Consider the following 16,689-nt stretch of genomic DNA (forward strand, 5'->3'; position numbering starts at 1 on the left):
TTTATTGACTATTTACTGTTAAACCATTTTACAGATGATGAATAACATTTAGGTCAATGAATAAGTGACTTGAGCGTCCTCCAAACCACCGATTCCTACCATGAGGTGTTTTATCCATTGCCGCTACTGTATATTGTAGCATAGCCGCGGTAATCTACCTTTCTCTCAGACTTTCCACCTGCCGAGGCATTTTTCCACGTGTGATTCGGTTTAGTTTCCCACAAACAGGGACGGGTCAGGTGCAACCGATGCGGATCGCTTGATTGATGAGCCCCAGTGATGTCAGCAAGTTCGTCTATACGGACACACAGGCGGTCAGTTGGCCTCAGATGCTCTAACTAGGTCAGCGGGCAGCGGTGGCAGAGAGTCGCTGAGGAGAAATCGCCTCTATCTCCCTGCTGTATGTGTGTGTGTGTGTTTGTCCTCATCTCTCCGTCTGCCGGCCCAAAGCAATCTGGAAACATTTCAGCACCCGACCTGACAATCTGCAGTCATCGCAGTCCTGTGCCGCGGTTACAGCCACAGTCTCAGCCATTGCTCACACAATCTGTTTGGTGTAAAAAAGAAAAAAAAGAAAAAAGAAACCGATTATTCAATGTCATGTATTTAAAAATCAAAACAAGCTGAAGTCAACAGAACATGCCTGTATGTGTGTATGTGTGTGTGTGTGCAAAGACCTTGAGCGGGGGAACTGGGGATTGGGGCTGTGGGTAGAGGAGATCTCTTTAGGGGCAGAGGTGTTTAATTATGGGCTTTCACATAGTCTGGCTGTGTTTAGTCTGGCTTATCCACTCCTGTGTGGCTGTTTGAGAATTGAAAATAAAAAAAAAATGCCTGAGCCTGAGAGTGCAGAGGAATGATGAATCCAAAGCCTTTTTGTGGTTTCTCAGCGTTAGTTAAAGGCTTTATGGATAGTAATAAGAGATTAGGCTCAACAGGTATGTAAAGGAAGTTAAATTGTGTGTGTGTGTGTGTGTGTGTGTGTGTGTGTGTGTGTGTGTGTGTGTATGAGGCATGCGAACAAGCATGGCAGAATTCGACATGGTTGTCTCTGTGTTGTTTGTGCCCTTTTCAGTGTATGTATTGGAATTTGCCCCCAGGTGTTCCAACACATCCACACACACACACACACACTCTCACACTCTCTCTCTCTCTCACACACGCACACACACATATCACACCTCTACCATTACTCTTTGTGCAAACCTGAAAGCATCCCAAAGGTAGAAAGCAGGTTGTAATTCAGAGAGCAGTGAAAGGAACCTTGGAAGGAAAATGTCTAGAAACAGTACAGTTTCTGACGACAGGCCATAAAAAACTCCAGTTTGATTTAATGAGCGATGAGAGGTAGGTCTCCTCCCCAGCGTCCCTGCGTAAATCACAGCGGGACGGGCCGGGAGGTGACCTCTGCATTTTACTGCTGCTTCATGAACATGTTTCACTAGCCGTTTAAAAGGAGATTTTCCCCCATAAATCATTCCCGGCGCTGACAGAGGTCATCGCTCATGTAAATTGCGGCGCATGATTTAAGCAAGTTTTATCACTGGCTTGATTGGGCCGATATTAATAAATGAAAAGCTGGGCATACTTCTCATTAGTCCCCGCTCTCAGGGTCACGGCACTGCAATCAGAGAGGTCTAATGTTAACGCTTTGAAGGTTCACATGTAGATTTTGATTGGTTTTGAATAGGTCTTGCCCTCCGCACAGCGCACAGCTCAACCTCCTCTCACCCCACTCCTTTCTGTGAGACTTGCAAAGACAAGGGTTTGAAATTTTGCAGAGATCTCGGCCACGGGACGCTCGAGCATGGCATTTGCCGCTGGCAGTGATGAATTGTGTGTCAGGTGTAAACAACAGTGTTTAATGAAACGTTGTGGTTTCGGGAAGGCGCGACCGCTGCGGCCCGATCGATAGCTTCCCGCCTGCGTCTCCGAGCCTAATTTACCGCGTGATTTATCGCCCTGAACTTCTGAAGTGCTCGAGCTTGACGGCTCCTTGACGCCGCCGCCGCCGCCGCCTGACGTCACGTTTCACGGGGGGGGGGGGGGGGGGGATCTAGTAATTGGGGGTTTTGGCTCAGTCACACACTCCTCTGCGTCGCCGGAGAGAGAGAGCGTGACACGGGGGAACGGGTGAGAAGTGCCGCTGCTTGGCACCCCACCAGGACGGGATGTGGAGCAGAAGCGGCATCAGATAATGCCTCCTGCTGAGAGCGCAGGCAGCCATCGCTCCATCTGTTCTCCCCTCTGAATCACTCTCCCCCAAATAGAAAGCTGCTGTCTCGCCGCTTTATATATATTTCAATTTCCCTCTGTGCTCCTCGTTAGAGGTGCTAAGTTCAATATTCACGTGTTCTATATATGAAATCGGTGATCTCACTTTCAAGGAGATAGTCGCCATGCAGATACTGCTTCATGCGGTCATCTATCAGTGAAGGATCTCAGGTCAAATTGCCAAAAGAATATGAAATTGGTATGCGATCGGTATTGGCAAAATTTATCAAGAAATTGATGATTGTATCAGTTGAAAAAAGTCCCTGTTAAACATCCATACTCCTTATTTCCTCTCTTTGACAGCTCATTTCCTCTGTCCTTTAGACCCCTTTATCTATCTATAACTCACTCCTTTCTTTTCTCCTTCTCTACCCACTTTCTTGTTCTCTTCTCCCCTCTTACTCCTTATCTCAATGTCTCTTCTCTCTCCTCTCCCCCCCCCCCCCCTCTCTGACTCCTCTCCTGTGTTTCTCTCTCCTCTGCCAGGGTACCACCACAGCCTGCCATCCTCTCCATACTCCTCCGGTCCGGAGGGTCAGAGGTTGCCGTCTTCTGGGACGTTGTCGTCGGAGTTCCTCAACCAGGGAGTCCCCCTGAAGATCCTGCTGCTGGTGTGCAACGCTGCAGGAGCGGGCCAGCAAGCCGTCAGGTAACCGGTTAAAACAATTCTGTCACTGCAAAAGATCTCCATCTTAACAAGTCATTTAGTCTATTAGTGAGTCCTAAAATTGTAACTTTCTTAAAATAAGTGAAAAGATCTGCCAACTCCTGTGACATGATTTCACTTGTTTCCAATGCAAATCAATTTTTTTCAAGAATTTTGTAGAATCAAATGTCCTTTTCTTGATAGTAGTGCAGTGATCTGCCTTATTCTGACTGGTTTCAACATACTGACGCTTGTTTCTAGTTTCTTGTTTCTGTTTGTTATCTCACCTCATTGGTAGAATTTCTTCTCTTGGTTTAAGTAAAATAACATTTGAAGGCTGAATATGAGACTAAATGACTTATTAAGGTGGACATTTTTTCTAATTTGCTAATCATTAAGGTTTTACTTGAAGTGTCACTTTGAACAGCTTCTCAGTGAATGTGGTTCAGTGTCGTCCAGTCTGCTCTCCCGTGTCTATTCAAGCAAGTCAAGGTCGTGTTAGCTCCCTGTTCCAGAGAGCTCTCTGCTAAATCTCACCATGAGGCGAGTTTCAAATCGAGGGGCTGAGGAATTTGACATCTGGCATGATGGAAAGATCCATCAGACAGCCGTCACCCTGACAGAGTCCAGAGAGATCAATACACACTGAGGTGAACTCGCCAACAACGCCTGTGAGAAAGTCCAATCCCGTCCATGAGCAATGGCTCTCCGTTTCTCCTTCAAATGCCTCGCCATCGTTGATCAAACCACCCACCTGTCTCCGTCTCATCAGGTGACGGCTGGAGGACTTCTCTGCGAAGAGAAAATTACATTGGAGTCGCATACTTCTTTCTCTCTCTCTCTCGTTCTCTGTAGAATATGTTCACAGGTAGATTTCTAGAAATCAGCAAAGTGTGAAATCTTTCTGTTTCAATATCATCGTTTTAACTGTGAAACCAAAAGGGAATGGATGAAGTTTTGAGTGTTGTTAGTACATGTCAGAACATTCACTGTCGCCTCTCTCACAAAAGATCTGATTTTATACATACTATTTTAACTCCAGTCCATATTAGATCTTCGACATCATAATATTTTACTGTTGTTTGAGTCTGTGTATAGGCTTTATTTAAATTTGAAATTCATGCTAAATGTGGATAAGGCTTGCGGTCACATAAACTGTCCAGGTTACTCTATTTACTCAGTCTGTCATAGTATTAGCAGTACAGAATTGGCTGTGAGATCCATATTATCTCCAGGCAGCATGCCTTGCCTGTGAGCATGGCAAACATTAAAGTGAACTGAGATCTGTCTATCTCTCTCTCAAAGAGTCTTTGTAATGCAAAATCCATCTAAAAAACACCTTGTTCATATTGATTTCCAGTCATTTGCAATTCTATTAAAAATGTCTCCCTTAGACCAGATATTATCATTCTGATATTATCCTCATGTCTTCACTCCTCTGCAGTCCAAAGTGAACAGTCAAACAGAGCCTGGATTGAGGCAGAGGCTGATTTCTGTGGAGACAGACGGCAGGTGAAAAATGAAATGCAGATCATTGGGTAGTCTGACGCAGTTAATAGACTTCACTGCATGATCCCATCAAAAGTCTCTGTTTCAGAGGGATGATGCATTGGAAGATTGCATCATCAGTTTCTTGGATGAAATTACTTTTTTATTTTTTATGCTGCTCTGGAGGAGGAGAATAAAACAAGACTTTCCAGGCTTGTGACAAGAATGTACCACAACCATTTGCAGTTCTATACATATGCATTGTGTGCCGCACTCATTTTGAGGTATTTATGCCCAAATGACAAACTGAGATGCAATAGAGGCAATTTTTGTCATCACCATCAAGGTGAACTGAAGTCATGTTCTTAAAAGAGCCGGTGCTGGTTGGCTGCTATACCACAGTCTGTGTGGTTTATCACACAAGCTGTTCTTGCACACCCCCTATTCTTCCTGATTTGTCGAGATATTGGCAGGCCGTGCCGCTGCGGTCCACACAGCTCCCTGTGTTTGAGATGGATCATCTCCATCCAAAAGTAGCAGTGCGATCATCTCAGCACGCTCAATTTCTAATCCATTCTGAATGCTATCCACCTGCAGCCCGAGCTATTCATTACTGGCTAGCTATACAGGCCGACACACACACTGAGGAGGAAGTGTAAAAGTCTTAGGCTGTTTACATTGCTAGTAAACAGACTAAGACTGCTTGCAGCCTATGGTAATACATGCAATGATGCCTTGGAGAAAGCACAGACTCCATGATTTGTCTAGAAGCTTGTGGTTTTGCTGTATGGGAAAGAAAAACATAGACATGGCTGTAAGCCAAATGAACACATTTGCCATGTTGCATCATTCCAGAGTAAAGCTTACCCCAGAGGGAAGGAAAGAGGGGTGAGAGAGTCAACTGGTGCCGCTTTGGAAAGAGGATACAACAGGGCTATGGGCTTTTGCATTCAGCATACCAAACCCTTGTGATAAAAGGCTTTAACGTACCTAATACACTTCAAATGAAAAGCCTTTTGCCACAATGGAACCAGTTTACCTCCAGAAAAAGAATGGGATTGTTTTGGCTGTTGCTCCTCAGCGGTCCCCGGTGTAATTAATTGTTTAATACCAAGACCGAGTCCTTTCCCTCCCCAGTACAGCCCCCTCCCAGCTCTCTCTCTCTGGTGGATGTTGTCTCTGGGTCGCTGCAGCTGTTGCTCCTAGCGACCACTGAATGTCAGTTGGAAATTAACATCCAAGGCATGGAAAGTATGTCAGATGGAGGCTACTGACATTAATGGTTACCGTGATGAACAGTGTTTACGATAATTCAACCTAATCTACCTTGAGGATCTCTGTGGTTTCTGTGATTTAATAGGAAATGTCTAGGACCCCAGCGTCCTTTTTGGTTTCTCCGGTCTATACAAGAATCTGAAAAAAAAGCATGAAATTCGATTTGTAAAATAAAGTAAATGTTGCCTTTACAAATGCAGCAAAGCCTACTTTATCTTTTTTATACCCTTCTGTTCCTTTGAGGAAATATATCTCAATGACGGATGATTAACATACAGTTTGGTTAAACCCTTTAACTCATCTTCAATTCTGTGTGTGTGTGTGTGTGTCTGTGGGTGTGTGTGTGTCTTTGTCCGTGTCTCTGCACACATTCATGCTCAAACGAACACACCTCTCTTATTAATAGATCTGAAGCGCACAACGGAGGGCTGCCCTCAATTAGAGGTGTAGTATAATAGATGTGTCATGTGATCCGTCATTTCAGACTGGAGGGTTTTCCCTCTCCTCAGCTATTCTGACTGCCCATTATCTCCCTCTATTCTTCTATAGATATGCTGTAATGAGAATTCTGCTCTAATGCTGATAATGGCTGAAGCAATTTACATTCGAATAGGATAAGTGGACCTGCAGACAGGTTGGCTGTGATGTTAGCTGGTCAGGGCTGGTGTGATATGACTGAATGTGATCGGGCAAGGGTAATGTGATATACATATATTGTTTTAAATTGTACACCACTGTCTCCTATCCCTCTTCCATCCCTGTCTCAGGTTTGGCCCTCCATTCCTGATGAGGGAGGACCGGTCTATTTCCTGGGACCAGCTTCAGCAGAGCATCCTCAGCAAGCTTTACTACTTGATGATCAATGGAGCTCAGGCACAGGTACCAGACAACTACTGCTAATAATAATGTGATACTTCAGCTGCTAGGGATTCAAACACTTGCCCCTCCGGTTGAGGGACAATTGTATCGAGTCAGAGAGCAAAAATTAAAATGGAACACAACTTGTAGGACGCACCGGTTCGAGCAGCGGTGTCCAATTATGTGTCATCAAGGAGCGAGAGCATGCAGGTTTTCATTCCAACCAAACACTAGACTGTCTGATTTCAGTAATTATCACATCTTCAACCAGAGAGGGGGAATTCATTTGTGAATTTGGCTGTTGTTAGTGCGTGATTTGAATGGAAACCTCGATGGCACATGATTGGACACCACTGTCACGTAGTGACTTATCAAGGGCAACAGAAGCAATTTATTGTACACCGATCACATTGGTGCACAGCTCACAGTGACCGTCACTGTTGACAACTCATCTCAGTACAGTACTTCATATCATCGGCCTATCACTGGAACTTTATCCAGTCTCTGCCTGTGATACCCTTCTGCCATCTTTAGTGATGACAACATTAATAGAGAATATAGGACTTTCCCAGGAGGTCAAAGTAACTGAATCACATTATGGAATCACATGTCAGCTTTAAAAGAGGTTTGACAGTCACCACTTTTATATGTGAGTTTTCAAAGCAACTTGAGGGAACTAACAGCGTTTCAAAGAGGTCAAACAGTCGGTGCCAGAATTGCAGGTACAGTACATCACAAGAACAGCATGATTATTTTAATGTCTCTTGAAAATGTTGACACCATATGTCAAACGTGGACAAACTGCATTGGCAAAGAGAAGCAGTGGTCACAAGTCAAAGCTCACTGAGATGCATAGATGGACAAGTTACTAAACACCACAAAATATGAAACATGACACGAAACATTACCACAGAATTGAATCAACACCTCTGTTAAGAAAAACTGGAGGCTTTCCTACTTGAAAAAAAGCCGTTCTGAAGACAGAGGGTGGCATCTCCTTTTTTGGTACTTGATATTCATATATCTTTAGGTGTTTCCATTATTTTGTCCACCCCATGTACATTATGATGTATTTGCATATATATTGCTGTGAGAGGCTATAGCGCAGAGTGTGCTAATGAGACTCGGTCGGGTCAGGAGGTGAGTCGCTGAGCCTGTCAGTCTTCCATGCTCAAGTGGCTCGTAAGAAGCCTGGTCAGTGGCTGCTGTGGAATGTGGGACGCAACGATACAAATGCAAGCAGCATCGCTTGCTTAGATGCACCCCAGCCGTCTGTCACTGTCAAATCAATTATTTACCTCACTGAAGCCAAAGAGTCCATTTTCTTGCTTGTTCCAGCTTGTTTGCTTGCGTGTATGTTGGCCCTGTGTTCCAGCATGTGATTGTCTGTAGCAGAAGCATGCTGTTAATCATGTAGCCAAACAGATTTCCAATTAGTGTCTCCCTCTGTGTGGGGCCGGCTGGCTGCAGCAGTAAGGAGCCATGCAGAGGATGGGTCCTATGAGGAAATGAACAGATGACCAGCTTGCTGAGTACTACTCTGTGTTTTCTGGGAAGTGCTTACTGCTTAGACAGAGAGGGAGAGGAGAGGCAGCGGAAGGGATGGATGAAAAGGTGTGAAACTTTCAGTAACTCTGCTGGAGTTCTCTGTCTCCTTTGTGCCCAGCCATTTAATTAAAAGCCAGCCTGTACAGTATAATCAGTTTGCTGGAGCCTGTACCTCTGCCAAGAAAAGAGCAATGCTCAAAACAGATGTTTGCTCTAAATCTTTAATCTCAGCCGGAATCTGTAGTTTCTTGCATCAATGAATTACGTTCACAAGTGGATTTTCCGCTCTTATCTAATTTTAGCTTCAGCGAAGATGCAATTCCAAAAAAAAAAAAAAGACAGCCTTTCTGACAGCACATTTTGCCTGCTGCTGACATTCCTTGACATCTTAATTTTTACGTGGGCTGGCTGATGCTGACTAAAGCAGGCCTAGCAATATAATACGCCATATCACACTGATGCCTCCACACTAATGTAATTATATTAACACACACACAGGCATACACACACACACACACGAATGCACACCTCTTCTAGCCGGGCTGCGTGTTGTTGCTCATTCCAGTGCAGATTCAGAAGAGGGACACACTTGTATCGAGGGGACACAGAACTAATGGGATTAGATACGAGATTTAATAGGAGAGGGATGCAGCATTTTAAAATGTAGGATGGAGAATCGAGGGTGATACATAACATATAAGTATTGGCACTCACATTCACAAATGTAGATCACACACAGTGCTCAAACTCACAATACATACAAAAAAAACGACTGTGCTCCTTGCATGGATTGTAATTGGAGATCTTTTGCCTTGTCACGCACAAACAATGCTGCAAACATTCCTTGCCTCTCACTGCCCTCACTGAACACAAATAGTAATTAACCTTGGTGCATTTGAAAGCCGATTGGTGGAAAACAAGAGCAAGGATTTTCTCACGGGGAACATTACCGACCTTTGAGTGTCCATCAGTGCCTGCGGAGGCCTGGCACTCGCTCTGAAGTTCAGCTCAGCGGCCCCAGAGGTTGGATGGACCGCTGCACGGTGCTGCGTTGAGTTTTCACACTTTCTCTCCCTCTCTGCCCGGCAGTCACGCTGGCAGGTGTGACATCGCTCTGGGCCAGACCAGATCTTGGATGCTCATTTGTTAATTTTTCTTCTCACACACTCTTATTCTCACTCTCTTTCCCTCTCTCACACACACACATACTAACATGTTTACACACCCCTGTTTCTGGTGTTATTCTCACACATTCTTCTTCATCTGCCCCTATTGGGAGGGAAACAAAAATACACACACACACACACACACACACACAAAGTCTGCAAATGCAAGACTTTATGGGATGTGTGCACAAGCATGCATCATATTTTCAGTACTCTTGTTCCCCAGTGTCTAAACACCAGTGTTCTGAACAGCCTCCACTCCCAAGCAGTTGGAACTGGCAGGGTTTCCCCGTCTTTCACAGGACTCTATGGGTGGCCTTTGCATGCACCCACAAGTCTTCTGTGGTAACTTAATCCCAAAGACGGATTTTAACCAAGTCTAGCATGCTAATTTCAGGTTTGCACTTGTCATCTTGCGTTTCAGTCCTCTTACAGCAAATTGCCACTGAGCACGCGGAAAAGTTCTCTGGAACAGTATTCTCGACACACAACGCCAAGACAGCACAAAGCAGTTAGCCGCCTGCAGTGTCCATAAACATGATGTTGAGGTTCGTGCAAAACGCTGAAGAGAAGATAATATGGTCTCAGTTACTCTGCTCTGCATGCATGCTCAGAATGAGGACAAACGGTCCTGTGAAATGACTCCACTCCCTCTGTCCTGTCTTTGTCCATACTGGCCTTTGCTCTACTATTGAATTTTCAAATATTATATCATTTAAAGAAGTGACAAATATGCCAATAGGGGGAAATAATTTCATGTTTTCTGTGCAAACATATTGTAAGAATTTTCTTGAATCAAGTGAAAAATACAGTTTTAACACTGAAAATTGGATGCATGACTTGTTAAAATAGGCATTTTATAGGTGTGTACACTGTACAATGTACTAAAGGTCTGGAATATTAGTATGACAATGGTATTGATTCTGAAAATAGTTTAACTGGCAAATATTCCTCTTCAGTAAGCTTCAAATTCAAGGATGTTCGACTTATTTCTGCTTTTGAATGAGTGGCCGTTGGAACAATACAATCCAGGCATTAATATGATAAAATGTTACTTGTTATTTGGGCTTCAGTATGGATAACAATGACTGTGTTTTACGTAACGTGAATGTACTGAATGCAAGCAAAAACAGAAACTGCTGAATTCAGCATGCTAATTCTCAACTGATTGACAAATAGATTGATGTACTTTTGATATATGATAATTTAGAAGTATTGTGATGCCCACAAGGCTGATGCGTTAGGTGGATCCATGTGAACAGCGTATCAGTATTTTCCAGGAGTGTGTAGTCTCCCGCGGTGCGCTCCCTGCCATCAGGCCTATAGAACGGCCGCTCCAGGCTTTCTTCACAGAAGTCAGCGTTGTTGTTGACACTGGAGCTCTGCCAGCAGCAACACACTAGATTTCATTTGACCGAGAGGAAATCAATTTCATTTTCGCAAAGCGCTCCCTCATTCCTAAAGCACCTCCAATCTAAGCAGATCTCAGAGTAATATAAGCATGTTTCAAAGGCGGAGCAGAAGATATTAGTCTATTATTTGTTCTTTCTTTCTTCTCATCTCGGGCTTTCCACTCCAATTGAGAGTGATATGAGTGAGCGGCCTGATTATCTTCGGGTTTATTATGTTTTTCGCTGTAAAATGAAACTTTGAAGCCGAACAAAACTTCTCATATTTCTTCCCGAGGTAGCGGAGCGGGGCGCTGCGCGGCGAGGTGCCGCATGCCGCTTCCAGTTGAACTGCATGCTGTGAGCTCAGACTGTTGGCAGGTCTGCCCTCTGTTGCATGCTGGTCCACTTCTCTCTCCTCGGCCCTTCTGTTGCTCTATACTGTACACAACTCTGACAGTGTAAAAATTAACACTATGCCCATCAGAGTTAATTCAACACTTTGATAGTTTTGAACACCCCCAGAGCCATATCAGCTCTATGAGTGAACAAACAACAATCCAATCAATATTTGTTATTGTCACTGAAAAATCAACATTTTTTAATATTGGGAAATTTTCTGTGTATCATCCAGTAAACAAGAGACAGTCATTTAAAAGAGCCACCAACACTGATCTTGCAGTGAGACGTCTTAACTCCCTCTACTTGCTTTGTATTGTGAATTTGGTGTTGAGGCACAAGAGGAATTCAGAAGCTTTTGCCTGTGCAGAATGTGGTTTGGAGTTATTACATCCTGCTCATGGATCCAATTTATTTCTTTTAATGCTTGGCTGCAAATCCTCTGGTGGCCTTTTTTCAAACCCAATTAGGAATCTGTTTTTTAGTAGTTTCTGTGCACATCACTACAAAAGTTTTTATTTATCTCTTTTTGTGTATTCTTGAGGCTATTGAAATCACAATGTCAGTCCAAAATGAGCAAAACAGTGCCAAGCTAAAGAACTATTATTATTATTTTATTTATGCACCGGGTAAGCAGCTTTTGAAAAGTTTATAAAGTGCTTTACAGAGCATAAATAGACATTACGTAAAAACAAGTGAACACGTAAAAACAATAATAAATCAGTCGGGCGTCCTGGTGGCTCTGTGATCTAAAGTGCATACTGGGTCCTGGGTTTGAATCCAGCCCAGGACCTTTGTCGCATGTCACTCCCCCTCTCTCTCCCAATCTACCCAATCTATCTCTACTTTGAACTATGTAATAAAAGGGAAAATGCCAAAAACAAAAAATAAAAACAAAGAATTGCAAATGGTTACAGAAAGTAAGTTTGTAAAACTGAGTTTTAAGAAGTGATTTAAAACTGATTTAGTCTCACTAGTCAAGCTAATTAGCTGATCTAAGCTCCTCAGGCAGGTTGCTCCAGATTGAAAGGGTCCTGATGGAGAACGAATGCTCAATCCAATCAGTGGAACAGGCAGGAGGCTCGTGGGGATTGAGGAGGTTGGCAGTGTAGCTGGGGGCTACACCATGCCATCCTTTAAAATCAGTAATCAGTGAAATCTTCAAATCAATCTCCAAATCAATTCTAAAACTAATGCTGACCTTACACTAGACGATATTTGAAGCGATTTCACAGTTTTAGACAAATTTTCAAAGTCGGAATAAAATCACGGCAGTTGCTGTGCGCTCCGGTCACCACAATTGTTAGTTGTAAGTCTCAGTCGGACCCGTCTTAATGCAGTCTTTTTCTCATCTTGATGTTTAATATTATCTTAAGTCTTTAGCCTTGGCTCAAAAGGTGTGTTGTATGTGTGTGTGTAGATGATGGAGGAGGGGGATGTTGTAACTTCATTCACACTCAAACATCATAGTCCATCATCAGAGTTTTGAGCCTGTATAATCCTTCACATGCACTGAAAACCTGTGTGAGGCAAGCAAGGAACTACCAAATCTCTGAAAAATCCTGCTGGAGTCTTGAATGTGTGATGCTGCATGATTCTCAGTCTTAACAGAATCTTAAAATTTGACCTCTAGGACTCAAAACTCATGACTTGAGACAGATTGTTGTTAAATGTGAGAGTGTGTCAGACTAAATGTCTTCTAATGCATGGCAGGCATAAGAGGAACTCAGTGGAAAGAGGCTAAACTTGGTGGTGTGATCTCTATGTTTTGCACCAGACAGAACTGTCGAGTCAGCATTCTGGATAACCTGCGGGCGTGAAAGGGGCTTTGGAGAGAGGCAGGAGCAAAGGGAGTTGCAAAAGTCTAAATAAAAGGAACGACCTTCTCCGAGTGAGCCAAGGATAGTGGTGGTTTCATTTTCCAAATAATTCTCAGCTGCAGAAAGCACGACTGCACAACCTTGTTTTATAGTCAAAGAACCTCCCTAGGTTCTTATCTACAGTTTTCACATCATATTCAAAAAGTCAGGGAAACCAAAAAGAACAATTTTAAATTTGAGATCGAGATGAAGGAAGTTCTTGGACATCCGAAAGTGTCATCTAAAAGGCATTCATGCAGACAGCCAAGGCAGTTGTGGTCGTTGCACTTTAAAGGTATAGCTGGGTGTCGTCCGCATAACAATGGAAGGACAAATTTTGTTTGTGGATATATGACCGAGATGGAGCAGGTATAAGGAGAATAGGATGAGGCCTAGAATGGAGTCCTATGGGACCATGCAGGTTGTAAATTGGGAGGAGGAGGATGTATTATTACCTTTTGAGACGGAGAATGTTCTGTAAGTCAGTGCTGTGTCTGAAATGTCAGGCCAGTGTTGAAAGAGTAAAACAATACTAAATCACATAGGGCAGCACATTGCTGCTGTGCTGCTCTCTATGGGTTGAAACTTTCAAACATGTTGCACTTCTGGCTGCACCTCAATCAGGTGTTTTCCATCAGCTGTCAAAGGCAGAATACCTGCTTTGATATCACTGATAGAGAGCAGTGCAGCAGCAGCTTTCTGCCCTTTGTGATTTACAGTAGTGTTGATTTACCCTTGAAGTAAAATTGCATGATCAACTGTATCAAATGCTGCACTGAGATCTAAAAAGCCTCAGAAAACGAGTTCAGAATGTTTGAGCGAGCTGCGATACACTGGTTAGAGGTAGGAGGAGGCAGTTGACATGAAAACTAATGGCCTTATGGTCAGAAATATAAAGGTTCAGCATTGTACAGGGCAAACCCATGACAAAGCACCAAATCAAGAGTCTGCCCTTTTATATGAACGGCCCCCAGAAGAGACCGATTAAATGATTCTGTAAGGTTCAACACTCAGAGGCGATAGCATTTGAGGTGCTTCTGAAGTGCATTACGTATAGCAGCTAATCTCTGGTCTCTAGCAGAGAGCTGGGGGAAGTGGAAATGAGAAGTCAGGAGGTATTGCCTCAATCAAGGGTGCAGAGTCTCCGTTCCCCAGCCAAGTTTCTGTGGCCATAAAAAAGTCCAAACTGTTAGCAATAATAAAATCAAGGCAGATGAAAGACTTTTCAGAGAGGGATCTGAAATTACGGAAGCCAATATTTATGGGAACAAAGTCAGGGGCAGAGCAAGGACTAGACTGTAAAGGAGGGGAAAAATTGCTAGTATTGGAAGCAGATAGCATTGCGGCAAAGTTGTGAATGAAAAGCACAAAATAACTCAGATGTTTGGTTTTATTTAATCTATTGCAATCTTGTCCTTGGCTTTACAATGATTTTGTTGTGGCCTCCTTTCAGAACACCAGAGTGCTGTTCAACATCCGTGTGGTGGGAGGATCAGCGTCCTACAGCTACCTGTCACCTCAGGACGGGCGGCCGCTCTACCACCCGGCTGTGGACAGGTGAGGCCGGCATTGGAAATATGGTCATATTTTTGGACACATCTCTCTATGCATACCACTTCCATCTGTAAATATGATCTGATAATGAGAACAGTTAACAATCCACATTTGCACATCTGGACACATCTTTCTACATACAGGATGTTTTTCCATCTGTATATCTGATAATGAGAACAGCTAGTGATGCACACTTGCATCCCCTTCTAAGATGTAAATCTGTCCAGATAACACAGGATAAGAGGAAACTAATGATTCCCATGATGATTCCCATGGGGAAAATGGGTTGTTGCAGCAGCAATAGTAATGGGATACAGCAAAGAATAATTAAATATGGCAAATGAGGGTATTAAACATAATGCAAACCAAAAATTCCAATGTGTCAAGAACATATAAAATGCAAAAATGTATGACAGAAATATATGGAAAAAATGATGTACAGCTGTACAGATGTACTATGAGGGCATTTAAAATAACAGCAAAACACATAACAAAAAAATTAATGAAGATCTGTATTATGTGAGAATGTACCAAAATGGAATATGCAATCAATATGAAATGATTCTGAAAAGTAAAAATATCAGTTTAAATGGAATATATAACGAATGAGAATAAAAAGCAAGCAAATTTGTGAATTTACAGCTTATATTCATGATGTGCAAAATGTGTGTCATACTCACATTAACAGGTCTGTAGAAGGCCATTCATATATACAGTGCCTGGGTGTGCATAAGTGCATTGTTAAACTATTCACCATATCAAATATATTCAGTTTACCGATGTAGATAACGTGACAAACATGCAGATTTTGGCACTAGCTATTCACCCCATCAAAAACTCCACATGGGGCTACCATATGTATAGAAAAAGGTTCAAGTGCATTGTTGTCTGTTCTCATCACCCATCATTACCAAAGATATTTTTAGATGGAGGTTGCATGTGTACAGAAAAAGTGACATCGTGCAAGTGCATGTGCATTGATGTCTTTTCTAATATCAATGTCATTATCAGAACATATTTATAGATGTGCAGAGCATATTTATAGGTTGCATACATACAGAAATGTGTCCAGAGATATATGCACTGACATATGCAAAAAATGTACAGAAACTGTCACAAACTGTGCAAGCTCACCTATAGATTAGTCCAAAGCATTGGAATGTGAATAACAGCCCAGGATCGTTTGTGTAGACAGTATCTGCCTCAGCAGCCTCCTAGCTGAGGACGGGGCCGGTGGGGCAGGAGGCATTGTAAAGTCTGATAGCGGTCGGCAGAAGAAAGCACCTAAATGACTCTGTGTTGCATCTTGGGGAGGTGAGCCGGAAGCTGAGGGGGGTGGGAGATGTTGTTAAAGATGAAGTTCAGTTCAGTCTTCTTTCTGCCCTCTGTTACTGCCTCCATAGTGTCCAGGCAGCAACTCTGAAAATTCTTTTAGGAAAGCGGAGACAGTTTGTTGTCGATATGCACCCACAGGTATTTGTAGGACTAAACCATCTCCATCTGCTCACAGACAGTTGTCAGTGGCTTCTTGCTCCTTTGTCTTACTGACGCTGAACTGCAGATGGTTCTCCTTGCACCGCTCTACAAAGCTCTCCACCCGATTCTTGTAATCCTCCTCCTTGGCCTCTGATGCATCCTGCAACAGAGGAGTCACCTGAGAAAACAAAGAACCTGACTCTCAGCATGCTTCCCAGCCTCTCCAGATGGGAATGCCTCCCATGGAGCAGATATATGTTGGCATCATCCACACCTATGTGGGCCTGGTATGCAAATTTGGGGAGGTCCAGGGAGCTACAGGGCCAGCACTGAGCTGCATCTTTATTCATTTGTTGTATTATTCCCCATGTGTTCTTTTGTTGTAATTACTTGTATTATATTCAATATACTCTACTTTTTTGTTCTTAATTATATTATTCTTGCTGCAATGACCCAATTTCCCCACAGGTTCATTAACGTTTCATCTAATCTAATGTAATCTAATGTAATCTAATGTAATCTAATCTAATCTAATCTAATACAGTGTTTATTTAGAAAAGATACATACAAACAGCCAGTTACTGGTACATTTGAAATTACATTACAACACACATGCTATATAGCAGTGTGGATGTTGTTAATGCCACCATCTTTTAAGGATTGGAACTGTCTATACAGATGTTACACCAATGCTTGATTTTATGTTTTTTAATCTATATCATACTAACTGTACAGGTTAGACTCATTTTGCCCCTACG

At 42.9% G+C, this 16,689-nt stretch overlaps 1 protein-coding gene across 1 annotated transcript in view; it reads left to right on the plus strand.

Moving 5' to 3' along the window:
* The window catches only part of usp43b (ubiquitin specific peptidase 43b), a 71,063-nt gene that overhangs the window by 43,013 nt on the left and 11,361 nt on the right, over positions 1 to 16,689 (plus strand). Inside the window, exons 7-9 of the mRNA XM_071515397.1 lie at positions 2,761 to 2,923; positions 6,451 to 6,562; positions 14,355 to 14,458. Coding sequence (XP_071371498.1) covers positions 2,761 to 2,923; positions 6,451 to 6,562; positions 14,355 to 14,458 — 379 coding nt within the window. The remainder of the gene's footprint in view (positions 1 to 2,760; positions 2,924 to 6,450; positions 6,563 to 14,354; positions 14,459 to 16,689) is intronic.

This window comes from Centroberyx affinis, unplaced genomic scaffold (genome assembly GCF_046629955.1).
Source record: "Centroberyx affinis isolate AG114_WGS23_722 - 3 ecotype Tasmania unplaced genomic scaffold, CSIRO-AGI_Caff_v1 ptg000348l_1, whole genome shotgun sequence".
Taxonomy (NCBI): Eukaryota; Metazoa; Chordata; class Actinopteri; order Beryciformes; family Berycidae; genus Centroberyx; species Centroberyx affinis.